This window comes from Myxocyprinus asiaticus, chromosome 2 (genome assembly GCF_019703515.2).
Source record: "Myxocyprinus asiaticus isolate MX2 ecotype Aquarium Trade chromosome 2, UBuf_Myxa_2, whole genome shotgun sequence".
NCBI lineage: Eukaryota > Metazoa > Chordata > Actinopteri > Cypriniformes > Catostomidae > Myxocyprinus > Myxocyprinus asiaticus.
This window is the reverse complement of record NC_059345.1, coordinates 47850072-47870773: the sequence shown is the minus strand read 5'-3', so window position 1 is coordinate 47870773 and position 20702 is coordinate 47850072. Positions and strand designations below refer to the sequence as shown.

Here is a 20702-nt window from a genome sequence, read left to right as displayed (position 1 = left end):
TAAAAAGGAATGAGGCGAGGAAGGAAATAAAAGAAAGTAATGGAAAGGAAAGGAAAGAAAATGGGGAAGGAAGGAAGGAAGGAAGGAAGGAATGGTGGAGGGAAGGAAGACAAGGAGAAAGGAAGGAAAGTAAATGAAATGGGGGAAGGAAGGAAGGAAGGAAGGTAAAAAGGAAGGATGGAAGGAAGGAAAACAAAAAGGAATGAAGCGAGGAAGGAAAGAAAAGAAAGGAAAGTAATGGAAAGGAAAGGAGAGGAAAGGAAAGGAAAGGAAAGGAAAGGAAAGGAAAGGAAAGGAAAGGAATTGGGGGAAGGAAGGAAGGAAGGAAGGAATGGTGGAGGGAAGGTAGACAAGGAGAAAGGAATGAAAGGAAAAGAAAATACAAGAAAGGAAAGGAAGGAAGGAAGGAAGGAAGGAAGGAAGGAAAGAAGGGAGGGAGGAAAGGAAAAGAAAAGAAAGGAAGGAGGTAAGGAAGGAAGGAAGCATGGAAGGATGGAAGACAAAAAGGAATGAAGGGAGGATGGAAAGAAAAGAAAGGCAAGGGAAATAATGGAAAGGAAAGAAAAAAGTAAGGAAGGAATGGCAGAGGGAAGGAAGAAGAGGATGGAGGGAGGGAGGGAGGAAGGAAGGAAGGAACACAAGGAGAAAGGAAGGAAAGGAAAGAAAAAGAAAAAAGAAAGGAAAGAAGGAATGAAGGAAAGGAAGGAGGGAGGAAAGGGAAAAAAAGGAAGGATGCAAGGAAGGAAGGAAGGAAGGAGGGAGGGGATAAAGTAATGAAAGTAGGGAGGAAAGGAAAGAAAGAAAGAAAAGAAAGAAAGAGAGAGAGAGAGAGAGAGAGAGAGAGAGAGAGAGAGAGAGAGAGAGAGAGAGAGAAAGGGAATAATTAAAGGAAAGGTAAGAAGGAGGGAGGGAAGGAATTAAAGGAAAGGAAATTAAATGAAAGGAAATAAAAAGAAAAGAAAGGAATCTGAAATCCTATGACCTTGGTAAACATTAAACCCAGCCTAAATCATTATGATAAGTGTTAGGTTAATGATGCCCATGTGTTCCATTATGTTTAGTAGAGTGCAAGAAAATCACAGATGTAAGGTTTTGCACTGTTCTTTAGTTCCTCGACTGTGAATTAAGAGTGTTTGCTGGTTTGTAAACAAGCTGTGCTAACAGCTCTTTTCACATGAAAGTTAAACTCAAATAACATATGTTCTTAACAAAAACAATAGGTGTTAACCATCTAAATTGTAATTGGGGTAGATCTTACACAAACAAACACCAAGCTTTGTTTCCAAGACAACTAAAACAATGTGATTCCTGTGGCATGCCCAGTGCTGGCACTTCTTGCTTGCTGTGCGTGAAGCGCCGTTACTGAGACTGTGGTAGTTTTCAAGCAAATGCCTCACTTTGTGGCATGTTGCATTCGGTCAAACCAATAAAAACCCATATCCTGGGGGACAATCAAACTATTTTCCTTTGTAGAATGAACAATTGAACTTTCACTTCACCTAGTTTTATTTTCTTTCTCTTTTTGAACCTCTCTTATTCTCACTCTCTCTTTCTTGTTGTATTCCAGAGCAGCAAAATGAATTCAGCTACAAACCTAATTAATCCACAAAGGTTTCATGTCTTAATCCCCAAAGTCAAGGGGGTTATTGTCCTCACAAATGAGGTCAATGTTTCTCCCAGTGGAAATACAGGAACAGCAGTAAGGCCGATAGAGACAGGCAGGGAAAAGAATAAGAGAGCAAGGCCATTCTCTATGTGAAACTTGCAGTAGCAGTTCTGAAGCTGGTGACACGTGCTACACAAATAGGGTTAGAGGTGCCCTGTGTGTTGAATTGTATTTTTAATCATCTCAGTTTGTCACTGAGTGGCCCCAAAACCTCTCAAGATGAAGGAAAGATTAATAACAAAAAAATGTCTACGCAATAAATTACATTTGTCAAATTAAGATTGTGATAGCAATGAGGACAATTAGAAGATATCAAAAAGAAAGAAAGAAAAAACTTTATACACATGTAAAAATGTAAACATTGATGCCACCATGCATAAGTGTTCCCAAATCAGTTTTAGTATGATTTGAATATATTGTATGTCTTGATTTACAAAAATAGTTTCCACTTAGATCAATTAGGAGTTTGAACTCTAGTTCCTCTTGCAAATATTAGAGATATGAGAAACAACACAATGAAGAGTCCATGACCTCCTCTATCAAGGGCAGCCTGAAGACATTGACCAGTGAGGAGCCAATGCATACAAACAGCAAAGCTTGCTTAGTATAGTTTGCTATCTAATGTTTTGTATGATAGTCAAGTAAGAGACTGAGAATAGCAAGATTCAAAAAGAAAGAAACATAATGTAAAGGCACAGTTTCAAATAGGCAAAAAAGAAAATGGACCAGCACACACAGAACAAAGAGCTTCTTCTTCTACCCACACTGGTTGCAGTGAAGAGGGGGCTCTGTATGAACCCAACATACAACACAGGCTCATTAGCAGGAGCTCCGCTGTTTATGATTACCCATAATTACCAGCACTCGAACGAGACCTAAGAAAAAAAAAAAAAAGTAGAGGAAGGAAGAGAAAAAAATAAAAAGGCAAAAGAGAGGAAAACAATGTGACTGTAGCCTTGTTACAGGCATTTTCATTTAAAAGTTCTTTTAAGCTGAAGAAATGAAAGCGGTTTACATTGTCATCCCTACCGCTGTGCTTGACACTTTAGTTTAAACTGACAGTGGGAATTAAAATCTGTAAATGGCTTTTATTTTTGATGCACAATGTAAGAATCAGCTGTCAAACTCAGTGTTTGTTGATTTTTATCGGGAGGGTTATTACATTTTCAGAATGTGACAATTAAAAAGCCCTCGATCATTCCACAACTTTGCCTCGGGGTGCCAATCTACAGTAAAATGGAGTGTAGGAGAAGGAAGAGAAGGAATGCATTCCACAACACTCTGTGAGAGACAGATATGCTGTAGAATAAAGCTAGAATGTTTACGTATTTTTTTTTTTTTCTGATTCCCAATATCTTGCCAAAGAGCAAGTAGGCCTTTTAAACCACAAATTGGCCATGCACAATATATAAAAAAATAAATAAAAGAGGAGATCTGATAGGACAGCAGGTGCTTTGAAGTGCAACTGGCTTAAGCGTAGCATGATTGTGGAGTATCATTATTATAGGAGCAGGTCTCAGGGTTAGCCTTGGGTCACTGGAGCACTGCATGAATGGACATTATTGGATAATGGTACAGGACATAGGAGGCCAAAATGCTTGTGGACGAAAGTGTTTTTTTCAAAGACAGGTCACAGTGCCGGTACCTGCTACCACCACAGATGTGAGAGAGAAAAAGGCTGATATCTGTTTCTCCTCTCCGATTACAGAGGATATACAGAGGAGAAAAAAGATTTAAAGGGGAAAAAGACACAATTGTTTATTGATTTTATAATAGGCTTAATGCCAGATAAATAAAGTGGAGGTCAGCGAGTGAGCTCAAATGTGAGGAAATGGCGTGACAAACACTAGCTTACCCGAAAGTAACAAGTGTTGTGTCCCAATAAAAGATTTATCTTTTTTTCTCTCTTTTTCTTTCTTTCTTTCTTTCAATTTCATTTCATTCAACCTACATGGATCCCTGGACATTTAAGACATTTTAAGAGCAATATCATATGTCTAGGCTGTTTGCACTGAGATACATAAACCCGATCGTATTTTCCACTGTGTGGGCTATAATTTTACAGTTTGTGGCTATATGTATCAGTGTCACAACATTGAATGTGAATTTCCTGTGTTGCTCTGTGCAGCAAAAGTGACGCCAACAATAGGAAAACAAAAGATTATATCTAAACTCCATATCAATAAGTCAACTACACCTCAATCATGAGTGATTGTGTAAAATGGGGAGGCAGAAGGCCATTGCAAGCCATTTTTTGAACTGAAGTGCCCTGTAATGTTAGGGTAGATTCTTTTGTGACAGAGGAGCAGTGTGATGCTGTGTGTATGAGTTAAAATGTGTGTGTGTGTGTGTGTGTGTGTGTGTGTGTGTGTGTGAGGGTAGATCTGTGTGTATGCGTATGGCCTGATATATGGATGATAACACTAATTAGCTAATTTTGTTTGGGGCACAACACTCATTAAAAACCCAGTGGGACCATTAATGTTACCGTCCCTCCAAAACGTTGCAACCGCCATATTAATCTCCCCAGCTCTCACTCCTAGTGGCGAACGCTTCAGGTTTGGGTTGTGGAATAAAATAAATAAAAGAAATTCATCGGAAATTCATCGAAATTCAGTTCGGATTTATTTTCTCTCTTTTCTTCGGCAAGAGACACCACCTTTCCCTTCAAATAATATCCATTAATAGTACAATTCACAAACATGTTCTCTCCCAGCACCAATTACTCTATGTACCTTCTGCTCAAGGTAAACTCCGAAACGGTGCATGCATAAGGATGCCGGATTCACCCGTGCTGGTTTTGACAGTGTTTTCAGCCTTATGTGGTAATGTACGCATAATTCCACTGCTTCGCTGCAGCTTGTGCTGCCATAAGGCACCACTTACAGTGAAGCAGCAGAGTCTGATATTGCAGGCCTGTTAGGATTAAGAGAGTAGACATAGCATCCTGCTAATAGACCGAACATGGAAGCCGAACTCTCGAGGGTCAGTCACGCAGAATCTTTAATGTGTCTGCTTTTCGCACCGTTTTTCAAACACTACAACCTGTTCAGGGATTTTCATTCATCTGTGCTTTACGAGATCAAAAATCAAGTCACAGTAAATGGCAAGCATCCATTCTTAAAACCCTTCCAGAAATGCACTCTCCCCTTCCCGCCCAATGAGGGCACATGTGAGAAAGCAGCAATTCACACTAACTAGGAGCCCACTCCTCAACCGAGTCAGGCCTGGATGGAGGAGGGTGAAAAGGCTAATATTCTCTTTCTCCAAGATGGATATTAGGAGTGTTGATGAGATCTATGAGTTTGCCATTTGCCCATGGAGCGGCGAGGCTGCGGCAGAGCCGAGTACCATATGGCTGGTGAGAGATTTCCTCCCTCTTTTCCCCCTCTCTGCGCCTGACAGCTGGATGCCTGCTAACAGGAGACGAGGAGCTTGGCAGCTGCAAGCTGAGAGTAATGCTTTGATGCCGTGCCGTGCAACTACACAAACTTTCTACAGGTAGGTGAGGGAAGGATAAGACGTATAGACGGCGAGTGTGGGAAAGGGGCAAGAGGGAGATGGTGTGCCAAGAGAACGGGGAAGAGAGAAAATGCTTCTGGGAGCACATTAAAATGTACAGCTGGCAAGTACAAAAGTGAGAGAGCTTTATATATATATATATATATATATATATATATATATATATATATATATATATATATATATATATTTCTCTCTTTTTCTTTGAGTCAAAGGGGCTTTCATCATCTGAAAAAAGCTTCCTTTGGAAACAATGATGCAGGTATGAGGATGTTTTGAAGAGAATGAATAAAACACTTCATCCTCCTCTTGTGCTGTTTTAATCAATGCAGAATAAAAGGCAGCTGGTAGAACATCAAATTTCACACAAAGCTCTGTGTAGACATCTGAATTGGTAGATTAAAGACCCAATGCAATGGTATCATTTTTGGGGGAGAAGGGTGGCGATGATTCGAGTGTCTCTGCATGGAAGGAAACAGATAGCCCCACCGTGCTGATGAGTCAAATCTGTCACTCCTCTGGGGAATCTTGTCAGCTCTCTCCTGTGAGAATGGAAAGGGGTAAAGCATAGACATACTCCAGTGAAGATGCCACAGTGCCCTCCACTCCAGATCAAATAACTCACCTCTTATTAATCACGAATCAATCACTCTAAACAGGAGGTAGTCATCTTCAAAGTGCCACTTAGTGTCACTGTCAGCGGTCACAAAACAATGCGGTGGCCTGCTTTAGTTAGTGAGGAAGGAAACATATCTTGATGCCAAAGCATTACTTTTCTGAAAATGTGAGATGAACTTTGAAAAGAGCAGGAAATGAGATGGCACATTTTGGCTACTCTCAAATCATCCAGGTAGTTGTGGAATATTGGTGTTGGTAAAGGAGAGTGGCAAACCTGTGCTCTGTTAAGCATAGCACTAAATATAATACATTCATCCAGTCCTCCATTAATACAACAATTCCCAGATTCATTTATTCAAACTCTCTCGACAATTAAGCCAAAATAATAGACCTAATTCAGAGTAGCGCCATCTTTAATTTTTAAAGGGAATTAAAATAAGGCTGTGAGGGATTGACTTACAGTCTCTTCAATGGCTTGTATTGTTGTTTAAATGGGTGTTGATTGTTCAGCTGATGAAACATTGAAAAAAGTCAACACATGATGTGAAAATTAGATGTGACCCAGGATCTTTAAACAACTTTATACAGTGCTTGTCATTGAAGAGAGAATAAGTCCTTCCCTCAAAGCCTTGTTTTCTTTCCCGCCAAAAATTTAAATGGTGCTACGCTGAAAAAGGTCCACAGAGAAGACTTTTTTCCTGCTTTTTCAAAGTTCATTCCACATTTTCAGATATGTGATGCTCTGACACCAAGTCAATTTGATAAAGTGCATTACTAGCTGAAGTGGGCCACCATATTGTTTTGTAGGGGAGCTAAGTAGGTGAGGAATAGAACTCATCATGACAATTCATTCAGTCCTACAGGTGTCAAAGCTTTATTCCAATAAAACATGGATTCTGCAATTAAACTGGCCTCTGCTTTAATAACCTGAAGGGGCAGTGGTGGCTCAGCAGTTAAGGCTCTGGGTTACTGATCAGAAGGTCAGGGGTTCAAGCCACAGCACCACCAAGATGCCACTGTTGGACCCCTGAGCAAGGCCCTTGACCCTATCTGCTCCAGGGGCACTGTATCATGACTGACCCTGCACTCTGACCCCAGCTTAGCTGGGATATGTTAAAAAAATAATTTCACTGTATATGTGCAAATGTATAATGTGTGATAAATAAATAAAATTATAAACAGACATGATGTAATTCACACATGCCCTGAATAGGCTTGAGAACTTAAAGGGATAGTTCACCATAAAGTTCTCTCATCATTTACTCACCCTCATGCCATCCCACATATGTATGACTTTCTTTCTTCTGCAGAACACAAACAAAGATTTTTAGAAGAATATATCAGCTCTGTAGGTCCATACAATGCAAGTGAATAGTGACCAGACATTTGAAGCTCCAAAAAGGAGATCAAGTCAGCATAAAAGTAATCCATACAAACCCAGTGGTTTAATCAATGTCTTCTGAAGTGATCCAGTTGGTTTTGGGTGAGAACTTCTAAACTTCTAAAAATCTTAATTTGTGTTTTGCAGAAGTAAGAAAGTCATACACATCTGGGATGGCATGAGGGTGAATGAAAATTATGTAAATGCTGAGAGAATTTTCATTTTTTGGTGAACTAACCCTTTAAACTTGAGGAAAGTGAGAGAAAAAGAAACAATGTTTATGACTATACATTTGTATTGCTTATATAAATGCATAATTGTTTTTCTCCCAGTTTTTTTCCACTCCACGTTCTCGTGTTTCTTTCACATGTGCTCCCTGCTCGCTCATTCGCTGTCATTATTTTAGACATTCATGAGCTTTCCTTCCTCATAACACATACAGTGTTTTCACTCATTTAGAACTGCATTCATTTTCACCCCTGCCTTACTTCCACCATGTGTTCATATTTCCCTCATTGTAGTTACTCTACTGCAGACAGGATGGCTTCGCTGGGGCTGCTCTCTCTTGTCCTTGCCTGCCAGTACAGGGGTCTGTTGGGGGAGAGGTTTGCCCAACCAGAGCAGTATGACATTCTGGATCTTTATTTCCCTGAGTTGCAATACCATCCAAATTTTTGCCTTCAAAATCTCCACGTTTGGCATTTGGCTCCAAGAAGCGTATGACTGATTTTTTTAATTCCCACCAAGCGCTGTATTTCCTAGCGTTTCTCTCCTTTTGTTTCTCCATCCCCTTGCTCTCGTGTTCTTTTTCCCCGTTTCTTCCTCTCTAATTTCATTGCGTGGCATAGCTTGTCTTTTTCAATCTTTCTCTTTAGGCTTTATTAAGGTGATCTGACCATCATGTGCTCATCTGAGCTTCCCTAATCATCCTTGCATTTCATTGCGGCCACACTTTTTCTTTAACATACTACGTACCTCTCTCTCTTTCTCACTCTTTTTCTCTCTCTCTCCTGCCAGCTCTCCCTCCTTTCCTTCCATCTCTCTCTCTCTCTCTCTCTCTCTCTCTCTCTCTCTCTCCCTCTCTCTCTCAAGGCCCCCTGTTGCTGCCTGCTACCAGAGCCGTGGTGTGGAGTTTTTCTAAAGCCGAGAGGAGCAGCTGGGCCAGGCTAACGGGGAATGATAATGACCTCAGAAATCTGCTCCTCACTCCACAACAATAGGGTGCTCAGTCTAGTGGAAAATTGTGTTCATCAGCTAGCTCTGCTCACTTACTAATTGACATTGCCAAATATTTTAAGAACAATTGGAATGCACAGGCCAAAAAAAAAAAGGAAAAAAGAGAAAATGAAGATCTTAATCCGTGGACTTTTTTTGCCCAGTTTTATATTTTGCTAACCCTTATTTTGCTTTTGATTAGAAGGGTGGTGGGTAGAGAAGAAGAGTCAAACTTTTCATGTCATTATCTGCCTCATGTCAGTGCCGTGATGTTGACACAAAGGGTTTTTTATGTGGCCTGTCAATGGGGTTAGGAGAGAGAGAGAAAGAGAGAGAGAGAGAAAGAGAGAGAGAGAGATACTCATCAGTGCATGATGAATGCCCGTAAAGCCCCCTTTGACACAGCATGGCTAGGAGAGAAGGGGGGACTTTGACACATGTGTCTTTCTCTCCAAATACTGCTTTAAATGTAGACAATGTTCTTGCTTTGCACCTCTGTAACTTGTGTTTACGCAACTGTGTGAAAGAAAGACGGGTAAACAGGAGAGAGCGAGAGAGATGGAGAGAGAGAGCAACAGAGACAGCAAGAAGCAAAGGCAAATGGAAAAGGAGGATTCTTCTGTCATGGTATCATATGGCTGGTCCTCCATATTTAATGAGACAAAGGTCAATGTATTCACTTGCTCTTTCACATGGGAGGCACCCCAATCATGCCAAAGTTAACTTGTTCAAACAAAGCGCCCTCCCACCCAGATATGCCATTTGTATGCACTGGTTTGAGAGAGAGAGAGAGAGAGAGAGAGAGAGAGAGAGAGAGAGAGAGAGGCGGTATCATTCCAGAGGAATTCAGCTCTGACAGAGTAAGACAGCTGTCGCCCTCTGCTCACCAGACACAAAAACAGCCAACCTTTCATCAAATAAAGTTTCATTCAAACAACTTTTTGTTGTCCTCTGAAAAGAATGGAATTGACAATAATGACACTTGTGTCTACTATTCGATTTAAGGGAAATAAAAAAGAAATTCCTCAGCAGCCTGATAATGACATTTTCATATGGCTTAGTCAAGATGGTGTGTTTTTGAAACACGTACAATTAATAGTATACAAGATCACATTATTGCATTTAAAGCGCTGACATATTTTCCAGTCGGCTGAAAGACGTCACATTGATGCATTTAAAATATTAATATTCAAACTCTCTACCTCCCTTAGTATGACAGCCTTCTGTTGGGGAAAGATAAATATTATGTTTTAATTATAAAAACATAAAACAGAAATGAAAAGACTGATGAAAAAGCCCAGCTCTGCCAAGGAGGCTTGTATGCAAAGGTAAGCAATGTTTTGGCAAAGACATGGAATTAAAATCGGGTATACTGCATGTGGGTTACAATTCTCTCTCTCTCTCTCTCTCTCTCTCTCTCTCTCTCTCTCTCTCTCTCTCTCTCTCTCTCTCTCTCTCTCTCTCTCTCTCTCTCTCGCTCTCTCTCTCTCTCTTCCTCTGAGCAGTACATAGCTTGCCATTGTCTCCATAACCAAGCAGGGAATCCTAACAGGATCATTAAGACATAAAACAGACTGATAAATGTTTCATAAGGACTGCCCGTTGATAGCCTTACAGGGGTACAGTGAGTGCAGAGAAACGACACTCACTGCAGCTTTTTCATATACACTTTGGAATACAATTGGAATTTTAAATATAGTGGGGAAAAAAAGAAATGCTAATTCCCACTATGGGTAATATTTACAAATTGAGAGAAAGAAAGAGCAAAAGGGAAAGAGAGAGTTTAACAAGGGAAACAGAGAAAAGTGAGCATGCAAAATCAAATGAGCTTCTGCTAAGGGGAAATAAATTGCCCTTTTATTGTTCAAGCGTGCACAAAAATACTAAGTCTACATTTATCTAAGACATGTCAATCAACTGAGCACAGTGACAATTAGCACGGTGAATAGAACTTTTATCATTTAAAGACACCAGAGTCCTGACCCACTGTCCTGAAATAAAGCAGTGTAATAACATTTCACTCACACACCATGACATTTTTTTTTTTTTTTTTTTTGTGCTTTTTATTACATTTACTACAATACATAATTAATTAAATAAATAAAATAGGATGACAGATTTAAGAGCTTCAGTATCTAAATGACACACTCACATACACCGATCAGCCACAACATTAAAACCACCTGCCTAATATGGTGTAGGTCAACCTCGTACCACCAAAACTTCTTTTTATTTTTTATTTTATTTATTTTATTTTATTTTTTGCTCTCCCAAAACTTTAAAATGAGGACAGACTACATCTCTCTCTCTCTCTCTCTCTCTCTCTCTCTCTCTTTCTCACTCTCCATCTCTTCCATGTGCTAATTAAAAACTGGACGTTTTTTGTTTTTGGCACCTGTGGCGGAATGATCCGCCCCTCTGGCTCATCATCATCGCCCCGCCTCTTAGGGCCGCCCTTCAGCCAGGCTCAAGACGGGAGTTGGGCGGGAGAGCAAGAAGAGGTGCATAATTAATAAGCCTCGTTTGGTCAGCGGTGATAATGCTTCATCACCGCTGTCTTTAAAACACAGTGCGCACCTCTTCTCGGGGGGGCCGGCTTCAAATCTCCATGTGTGCACACACTGGTATCCACGCACGCCCAGGACCAGAGCTGGGAGGGATCGGACGAGTGGACGCGCTGCCGGACCCGTTCTTCGGACCCCCGGACGTTGTAATGAGTCACCGGGGGTGGACTGCTCACGTTGATGCCGACGGGCTAGATGCCCCACACACCATGGACCTTGGAGGGGAGCGTAAGCGGTCGACTGACCCAGCCCGTGACTGGGCTATCCTATGAACACTACCCAACCTTTTCACGGAGCCCCGTTCACTGCAAGGATGCCAGATTCCCCCTTTTATTATGAACACTATTCCCCCTTGGACACTTTATTACCCCTTTTGGACATTTTTACGTTTATTATTGTTTCCAATAAATGCCTCTCCGAGGTTTGACGCCACACCCACTGTGTCTGTTTCTTGCTCACCCTGCCACACACCATTCTGAGTAAATTCAAGAGAAAATCCCAGGAGATCAGCAGTTACAGAAATACTCAAACCAGCCCGTCTGGCACCAACAATCATGTCACGCTCCAAATCACTGAGATCACATTTTTTCCATATTCTGATGGTTGATGTGAACATTAACTGAAGCTCCTGACCTGTATCTGCATGATTTTATGCACTGCACTGCTGCCACACAATTGGCTGATTAGATAATCGCATGGATGATTGTTGGTGCCAGATGGGCTGGTTTGAGTATTTCTGTAACTGCTGATCTTCTGGGATTTTCACACACAACAGCCTCTAGAATTTATTCAGAATGGTGCCAAAAACAAAAAACATCCAGTGAGCGGCAGTTCTGTGGATGAAAATGCCTTGTTGATGAAAGAGGTCAACAGAGAATGGCCAGACTGGTTCGAACTGACAAAGTCTACAGTAACTCAGATAACCGCTCTGGACAATTGAGGTGAGAAGAATATCAATCTCAGAATGCTATTCTGAGATGCGGGTTGGCACTGTTTTGGCAGCACAAGGGGGACCTACACAATATTAGGCAGGTGGTTTAAATATATTGTGGCTGATCGGTGTATGAAGACTAGATGCAACATTAAGACAAAATATGCGAGGTGTGAAAACAAATGTGAGAGTGATACATGCTGGGTGAGAGGACAGAGGGCATGAAGTATAATAAAGGTGAATGATAGGAATAAACATTGACATAATTATTCCAAGGTCTACAGGTTCCTAATTAGCACATGGAAGAGATGGAGAGAGAGAAAGAGAGAGATGTAATCTGTCCTCATGTTAAAGATCTGAAAAAAATGAAGAAAGATAGATAGAGATAGAAGGAGAGGGAGAGAGAGATGTCGTTAATAATAAGTAATACTTTTGAGTAATTTTGTCTCTCTCACAAAGCTATTCTATGTAATTTTAGGGCTCAGTTTAAGTCATTAACCGTAAAAACAGACTTCTCCACATACTGTCTGTGAATGTTTAGAACCACTATTTCAAATACTGTGAGATCTTAAGCACAAAAACAACTAAACAAGAAAATGTTGATATTTATTGGAAATGGCTTGCAAAAAGTAATTTCCAATAGCAGAGCAATAAACATAAATGTAGGAAAGTGATGTAATTTACAAACCATGTGATCAGAAAGACTGGTGTGATAGGGTGAATTGGACTGTTTTTCCACATGCATGTGGATAGTCAAACATTTTGCACAGCAGTTTGGGTTACTTCGACTTTAATTACACTGCAATTACATTGTAACAGTAAGTCTGCATGTGTAATTACACCAATTTGTAATTGTGTAATTAGATGAATATCCATGCTTTATAACCTAAGGCATCCATTGGCAAATCCAATTTCAATTTGTATGGAGCAAGTGTTTCCCCAAAACTGTGGCAAGCAGTAAGGACCTGGGGATATACTGATAATCCTTGCCATGTTAGAAATGCTCTTCCTCTTAAAAATATTTAGACATGGGGGTATTCTCAAAAAAAAGGGGGGGGGGGGGCAGGAGTACTGCCTTAAGCAACAGAGATCAGCAGTAGAAAGGGGGAATTCATACAGACAAAATCTTTTTCACAAATTTTTCTCAAATTGGTAGTATTGAGATCTGGGTCTAGGTTAATGAGAATATGTGTCCAGACAGGAGTGATGAGTACCAATGATGTGTTTTTTGTACCCAATGACTGTATAAACAAGAGAGGAGTCTAATCTTACACAAGCATTTTGTAGGTGTTATGCAGGGCATGATAATAGAAATGTTATGTGTAGTAACACATATATATAGTCAATGTTAAATATAATTAATAGTAATAATAATCATCATAATCATAATGTTTGACATATTTATGACAGAAAAAAAAACACTTCCTTTCACTTTAACCCAATTCTGACCTGCTGTTGTGTCTGATAACATCACTGTTAGTTCAGCCTTTGTTTCGACCTCTTTTATGTGTATGTGTATGTGTGTGTGTGTGTGTGTGTGTGTGTGTGTATGTACATGTTTATACTATATTGTGGGGACCAAATGTCCCCACAAGGATAGTAAAACCTGAGATCACCTACACTGTGGGGACCAGCCAGTGGTCCCCACGTGGGAAATGGCTTATTAAACATACTAAACAATGTTTTTTTTGAAAATGTAAAAATGCAGAAAGGTTTCTGTGAGGGATAGGTTTAGGGGTAGGGTTAGGGAATAGAAATTATCATTAGATCTGTATAAAATCTATGGAGAGTATGGAGAGTCCCCACAATGATATAAAAACATAGTATGTGTGTGTGTGTGTGTGTGTAAGTGTGTGTGTGTGTGTGTGTGTGTGTGTGTTTCAGTGGTGTGTTCTAGCATTCAGTGTATGGCTAAGACTCCCTCTCACCCCTTCTCTCTCTCTCTCTCTCTCTCTCTCTCTAAGCTGTCACTCAAAGACCTACAATAATGAATTCTGAAACACTATCAGGAATAAGCCCAACCCCCCCCCCCCCTTTGTTTATGAAGCCCAATTCAGAGTGCAGAATCTGAAGTAACAATAGATCCCCTACTCAGTCAAGCCAATCTTATAATGGTAATAAGAAATAAAAGAGAATGGGGAGAAATGTAATAAACTAAAGAAGAGAGAAGGAAAGAGGTAGAAGGGATGTACAGAGCCTGAAAATTCTATTGCAAGAAGCATATTTAAAGGTTGATTATTGAGAAGAGAGGAGGAAGGCTTTTAGAGGACATTTCTGAGGCAACTTTTTTTTCCTTTTTTATCTGTCTCTGTTTAAACAAGCACAGTGTCAAAGACAAAAGCGATTGTGTCGACCTTCTTTCACAGTTGAGATGTTATTGTTGATTACTGTAATTCAAGTTTAACTCAAAATTGCAGTGGGTAGGTGGTTTAGAGGTTGGGTGAGCTTGCTGAAGGGTGATAGCAGATGAAGCTGCCGTACATTAAAGAGAGGGTGAAACAAAACAAATAAAATTGACAGATGATAAAGGAAGTCTGTTCTCTTTGGGTTAGAGGAACGTGTGAGATATTAAAAGTAAAACAGAGGTATGATAGGCCACATCCTGTTGCATAGTACGTAAACATACACCCCATACACACCAACATTTTTTTTTTTTTTAAATCAGAGAACACATGCATATCGAAAAAAATTGGGTATTACAATGTTTTTTGTTTGTTTGTTTTTTTTTTTTTTGTTTTTTTTTTTCATCCTTCCTATTTAAAAGTCAGGCACTTAATCACTTTGTGGGAGAAGAAATATATTTTTTCTCCACCTTTTTACAATTGTGGGATTAATAAAGTTAACATTTAACAACATAACACGAAAGCACCGGTAGGCACATAGACAGTGCAACATTTCCTTCCCTGTATATCACACCTTTAGCTTTGTTTGGGGTTTGATAAGTACATGCTTGGTGACATGGCCTGATGGTGCAGCACCTCGAGCATGTGTATGCATACTTTTAATAGGTATGTCAGAGAATCTGCCAAACTGACTGCCCCCTACTATGGAATCATTCCTCCATAAACACATGCACCTTCCTGTGCTTGCAAGCAAAAAGACCTGAAGGTCAATCTCAAGACAAGGGGTGGACTGGCATTATGCCCACTTCACAGTGAGAGCTCCCTGCCCACTCCAACTGAGCTGGGCAGCAATGAGGAATTTTAGCTGGTGATCACACTCTAACTTGACACTACCTCACATGCAGGGTGGAGAGAGAGAGGTAGAGAGAAAAAAAGAACAGGTACTGTATATCCGTATGTACTGAATTACACATTTCCATTATTATTATTATTATTATTATTATTATTATTATTATTATTTTCTCTATGTTATTGGTGCACCAGTAATTCATTATATAAGCGAAGCATATCTCTGGCATCTATGGGAGGTTGTCACAAAACAAGTCAGACTTAACAATCATATAAGCCGATGTCTGGAGTTTGCCAAAAAGCATTTTAGTGGCCCAGCTGCAGTATCAGACCAGATTTTATTGAGAAATACAGTAAGAGCAAAATTCCATACCTATGGTTAAGTATGGTGGTGGTAGCATCATGCTGTGGGACTGCTGTGGGCACTGGGCATTGTAAAAGAAGGAGAATGGATTGTGCATAATATATAGATATTCAGCAAGGGAACCTGTTTCAGCCTGCTAAACATGCCTAATGATCAAAAACATAAGACTATTTCAAAGATCTAAATCTAATTAACAGTGGCATGTGCACAAAGGTCATCTGACCAACCTGGAACAAATCTTTACAGACACGAGGCCATAAAAAAATAAAAAAATAATAATAATTCTCAAATAAATATAAAAAAGTGCCTTTATTTATGCAGGTTTTTTTTTTTTTTTTTTTTTCATTAAGAATATTTTCTAAATAAAACATTATGAATTTATAATTGTAGTACTTCTCATATAAAAATATCAAAGAGATAAAATATGAGATGATATGATTATTCCATGATTGATATGAACAGTATTATTGTATATTAAATACATGGAGAGACAGACAAAGAGAAAGAGCATATAGGAAAATAGAAAGCAAATGAGTGCTAAAGGGATGGGCAAAAGAGAGGGAAAGAAAATCTTAAGTATGGCAACATTAGCAAAACATCATCAATTTATCAGACTTGTGTGGCTTAAAAACTGGTCTACTCATGTATGATAAATACCATGAGAGTGAAGAAGAATCAATAAACAAATGGTATATTCATTCTCTGTCCCATGATTTAGTTAGTACTTAACCTTTTATTCTTAAACACTTATCACTTTAATTCCAAATACCCTGCCAATCTCACAAAGGCTTGAGATGAGTTTATAAAATGCCATGAGCTATATCTCAAAGTAGTAGTAAAAGAGATGCAAAAGAAATGAAACTTCCTGCATTAAAATTCACAGGATAATTACTTCCTTAACATAGCCCGCTTCCTGTCGAGAGTTTAGGTTTAATAGTCTCAGTAAAGAAAATAGGTTTAATCTTCTTCTCATATTCATTAATTCCTAATTGTGGTGGGGGTTGTCTGTTATTATTTCTTAGATTAAAATAAACATAGCCCATTGCATGTTCAAACTCATCTCACTACATGAGGGTGATAAGGACTGGGAATAAATAAACAATTTATTCTTTGCTGTTGAAATTAAGTTGCTTACAGCCTTAAGCTAAGCCACATTTTATATATATATATATATATATATATATATATATATATATATATATATATATATATATATATATATTATATTAGACATTTTTTTATGACTTAAAAGCATGTTTTACCCAGCAAATGATTTTTTTTTTTTTTTTTTTTTTTTTTGACCTGCTTATATGTATATCTTTAATTAGGGTCTTGTTTAGCTTAAGCTAACTGATTATCACATAGACGTGACCTAATTAACAGCCAGGCTGCTTAACAGTGGTGTACTACCCTGAGGAATGAGAAAGTTACCTTTAAAACTTCTGTAATCATTAGCTGCAGCTTCACTTAATCCTACTAAACATACATTTTATCTCACAAGCTCTGAGTTCCTCAGTTAGGGAGGGGTTGTTGTCCTTTCCCCAGGTGAAGGATGTTTTAATTATACATAACATTTCCATACATCCATATAGCTTGAGATAATGGAATATGGATGTGTATTAATGGTGAGTTTTATGGATCCACTGCTAAAAGAAGGCCAAATTAATGAATTTGTGTTAGCTAGGTCTCAGCTTTTTCACAGTTAAAACACAAGTGAGGAATGATGTAAACTTATTCGAGTGCACTCTGAGAGGCTTTGATGGGTATTTGAACAGTAACGTCAAGAGTCATGAAATGAAATGTGCTGCTCAGATTTACATTGGCATTTTATCTACATTTCTAGCAGATTCCAACTTCCTGACACAACATCCTTACAATCACCCATTTTCTATGAACTGTAATATCCAACTGTCAAGCATACCTTGTGTCACAAGAGCTGCCAATAGATAATCACCACTGTTGAAAGTGCTGTATAAATGTACTACAGTATTACAGAAACCATGTGGTGGTCACCCAAGTTTTTGTGACCGTAATACCAGATAGTTGACTAAAAAGCTCATTTATTTAATCAAAGTCTCTACTAAGTATTTTGATATCCTTGACTATTGTTTATTCAGTGGGATTGCTATTTTGTTTTTATGAGGAAAATCAGAAGTCTGTTGAACAGATCTTACCAGAATATGGAGAAGATGGGTGGGGACTGTCATCCTGAACACTGCCTGTTTGGGAGTGTCCTCCTCCAGCAACACTTTCCTCCGTCACATTGGAAGAGCCTGGGGTGGTGGATCGGCTGATGGACTGAGACTCAGGGTCGCTTGCTGAGCCACGCCTTTCGTCCAGACCTTGCTGGGAGCTCTCTTCTAGGGTTCGACGGTCTTTGCTGTGCACTCTGGAGTGGACCACCATTTGGTGATAGGTTCTAAAGACTCTGCCGCAGTCAGGACACTCAGTTGGTTTCTCTTTCAGGCCGGCCAGGCTGTACTCAAGCCCTTGGCCCAGGCCTAGACCCCCATGGTGAGGCAAGAACTCACGGTGGTTATCAAAGCCTACACCCTCATCTTTCAAGGACATCATGCCTGCACTGGTCTTCACTCCATGTAGAACTTCAGGGTGTTGCTTCTGCTTGGAACCATCACTAGAACCTAAGGTTGGGTGCTCATGCTTGTCTTTCCCAAATGGAACAATCCCAGCTGCACTGGCAAGTTCATCTTCTTGTCCGTGCCCTCCATGATGCTGCTCTTTTGGTATGAAGGAGCGTTCCATGGCCATTCCACGTGCCATGATTTGCCAGGCTTGGTAGCTGTTCAAGGGGTCCATCTCTGCCACTTTAGCAGCAGCTTGTAAGCGCTCCATACAGCTTGACTTCAGAGGGGGAACCAAGTTCAGGCAACCCAAAAGTGAGCGCTTCTCATTTTCTCCTAAGCCATGGCCAATGCTGGCCATTGGGCTTAGGAGCTTGCCGAGCATCTCCTTCTCCTTCATAGCTATACCAGCCTTGGCCAGCATATGATGTTGCTGTTCAGCCAGGCCTTGCTTGTCGGGTGAGAGAAATCCACTTTGCAGGCAAGAAATGTAACGTGAATATAGGTTGGCATGGGCTTCTTGAGCCAGGCTACTCATGTTGTTAACAGAGGGTCCATTATCATCAGCTCCTCCACCAACAGGGGGCTTGCTCTTGATGGCCAGCTTATTGAGGTGGACCTTCATGTGATTCTTCAGGAACCAGGGCTCCTTGAAACGACGTCCACAGATCTGGCAGCAGTGTTCAAAGGAGTCCTTGTGTTTCCGCATGTGTCCTTTCAGAAACCAAGCTTGGCTGAAGACCTGGCCACAGACCTCACAGCGAAATTCATTGGTGGGCTTCTCTCCACTGCCTGCCCCTGTTCCCTGTCCCTGGGCTGATTCTGCTGTGATGTGAGTTTTCTCCACATGACTGATGAGGTCCTCCTCCTGGGAGGCAGCAAATTCACACAGGGTACACTTGTAGGGCTTGTGGAGAATGCGAATGTGGCGCTCTAGCTCCTCACGTTTCTTAAATTTACCTTTGCAGAAAGTGCAGCGGAACCCTTGGGCTTGGTTGAGGGCTTGATCATCTTGAAGGTTGGTACCTGCAGGCTTAGGTGAGGCAGACGGCTGGGTCAGTGTATCAGGTGAGCCACCAAGACTAGTTGGAGTGAGCATTCCACAGGCAGAGCTGGGCTGTTGCTGGTTGTGACCTTGTATACCCATGTGGGGTGGAAGAGGTTGAGAGGGCTGCAGCAGGCTGTTCCTCATTTGCTTATCACGCAGAATGGCCCTCTCTTCCAGTTCATGAAGAAGCCTGTTTTCTTCACGTACACGACCACGGCCCTTACCAAGATTCCCCAGCTTATGGGTACGAAGGTGGATCTTCAGGTTACCCTTCTGAGCTGCTCGGTGGTCACAATAGGGGCATTTGAAGGGCTTCTCTCCAGTATGTGTACGCATATGAAGAGACAGAATGCTGTTGAAGCGGAAGCGTTTACCACATAGCGGGCAAGGATATTTGCGGTTCTTGCGGGCATCATCTTCTATGTCATTCATCTGTGACATGATTCCTAAGTTCTGCCCATTCAGAAATTGTTGCAAATCAACACGGCCATTGAGACCACTCAGAGCACCCACATCCATGTCACGGTTAAGCTGGTTGGCCAGTAAGGCCATCTGACTGCTGATTGGCTGACTAGCTAAGGCAGCATGGGTTTTCTCATCCAGTGGGGTGGCTGCCTTCTCCTCTGGGATCTGTTGGCGACTCTGTAGTTCAGGAAAGGCATGACCCAGCTGGGCAGTCAGCTGGTGCAGTTTCTGACTGATTGGGTAGCGGCCATTAAGTACTACGTTGCTAAGATGGTTGTCAGCATCCGAGACCACAGAGGATACACCAAGGCACAAACTAGAGTCCTCCATCCTAGTAGGAAAAAAAAAAAAAAAACTGGTGTTGAGTCAGGTATTCAAAAGCACATAACAGCAGGTATTCAGTCAACACACACCTTAAGGCATTATTGATGCACTCATTGTATTATCACTGTGGACAATCAGCAGGAAACACTGCACAATATAGATGTAAAATGATATAAAGAACATCAGGTACATCGTAACAAATATCAACAATAGACAAAAGCATGTGCAGTGACTTGGACAGAATAGGTTGTAGCACAATTTCTCAACCTCACCATTGTCTGCAAATGGTTAGTGATGAACACCCACTCGTGTATCAGATTTCATAAAAAAAATACAAAATAAAACTTTTGACATAAATCTTTCTGCTTCTGTGGTGAAGGTCATATTTCCAAGTTAAATCACAGTCTCAGACATTACATTCTTTGACATTAGCACAAACAAACACAAAGGTGTTTATTTATTTTTTTATTTATTGTTAAAGTGGGTGTACGTATGGAAATAAAAACTCAACAGTAAGAAGATTCACTCTTTTGTAAATCATCTACTCCACCAATTATATATTACATTGTCTGGCAAAGGAAATCACACCATAAGGAAGTTAATTCAGATCATTCTTGAGTCCCCCTTTTGTGTGTCAGCAGTCTGAATATGGTGTGAGCAAATGGTTAACAACGATGACTGCACTTCAGTGACAAATGTGAAGAAAAAAAAAAGAGTGAGTTCATCTCCGTCTGATTTATGAAGTACTACATGTACTCTCACACTTGGGGAGAGAAGCTGCAACTCTCAGAACTTTTTCTCAAACAGTAACACAATTTTGGAGGCAATAAT

General features: G+C 40.4%; 1 protein-coding gene across 6 annotated transcripts in view; it reads right to left on the bottom strand.

The window, feature by feature from the left end:
* LOC127409838 (zinc finger protein 536-like) overlaps positions 1 to 20702 on the bottom strand; it is a 245656-nt gene that overhangs the window by 110288 nt on the left and 114666 nt on the right. For all 6 annotated transcript variants that reach the window (XM_051644698.1, XM_051644747.1, XM_051644718.1 and 3 more), the window contains one exon: positions 17627 to 19878. In XM_051644698.1, coding sequence (XP_051500658.1) covers positions 17627 to 19877 — 2251 coding nt within the window. In that variant the 5' untranslated portion in view covers position 19878. The remainder of the gene's footprint in view (positions 1 to 17626; positions 19879 to 20702) is intronic.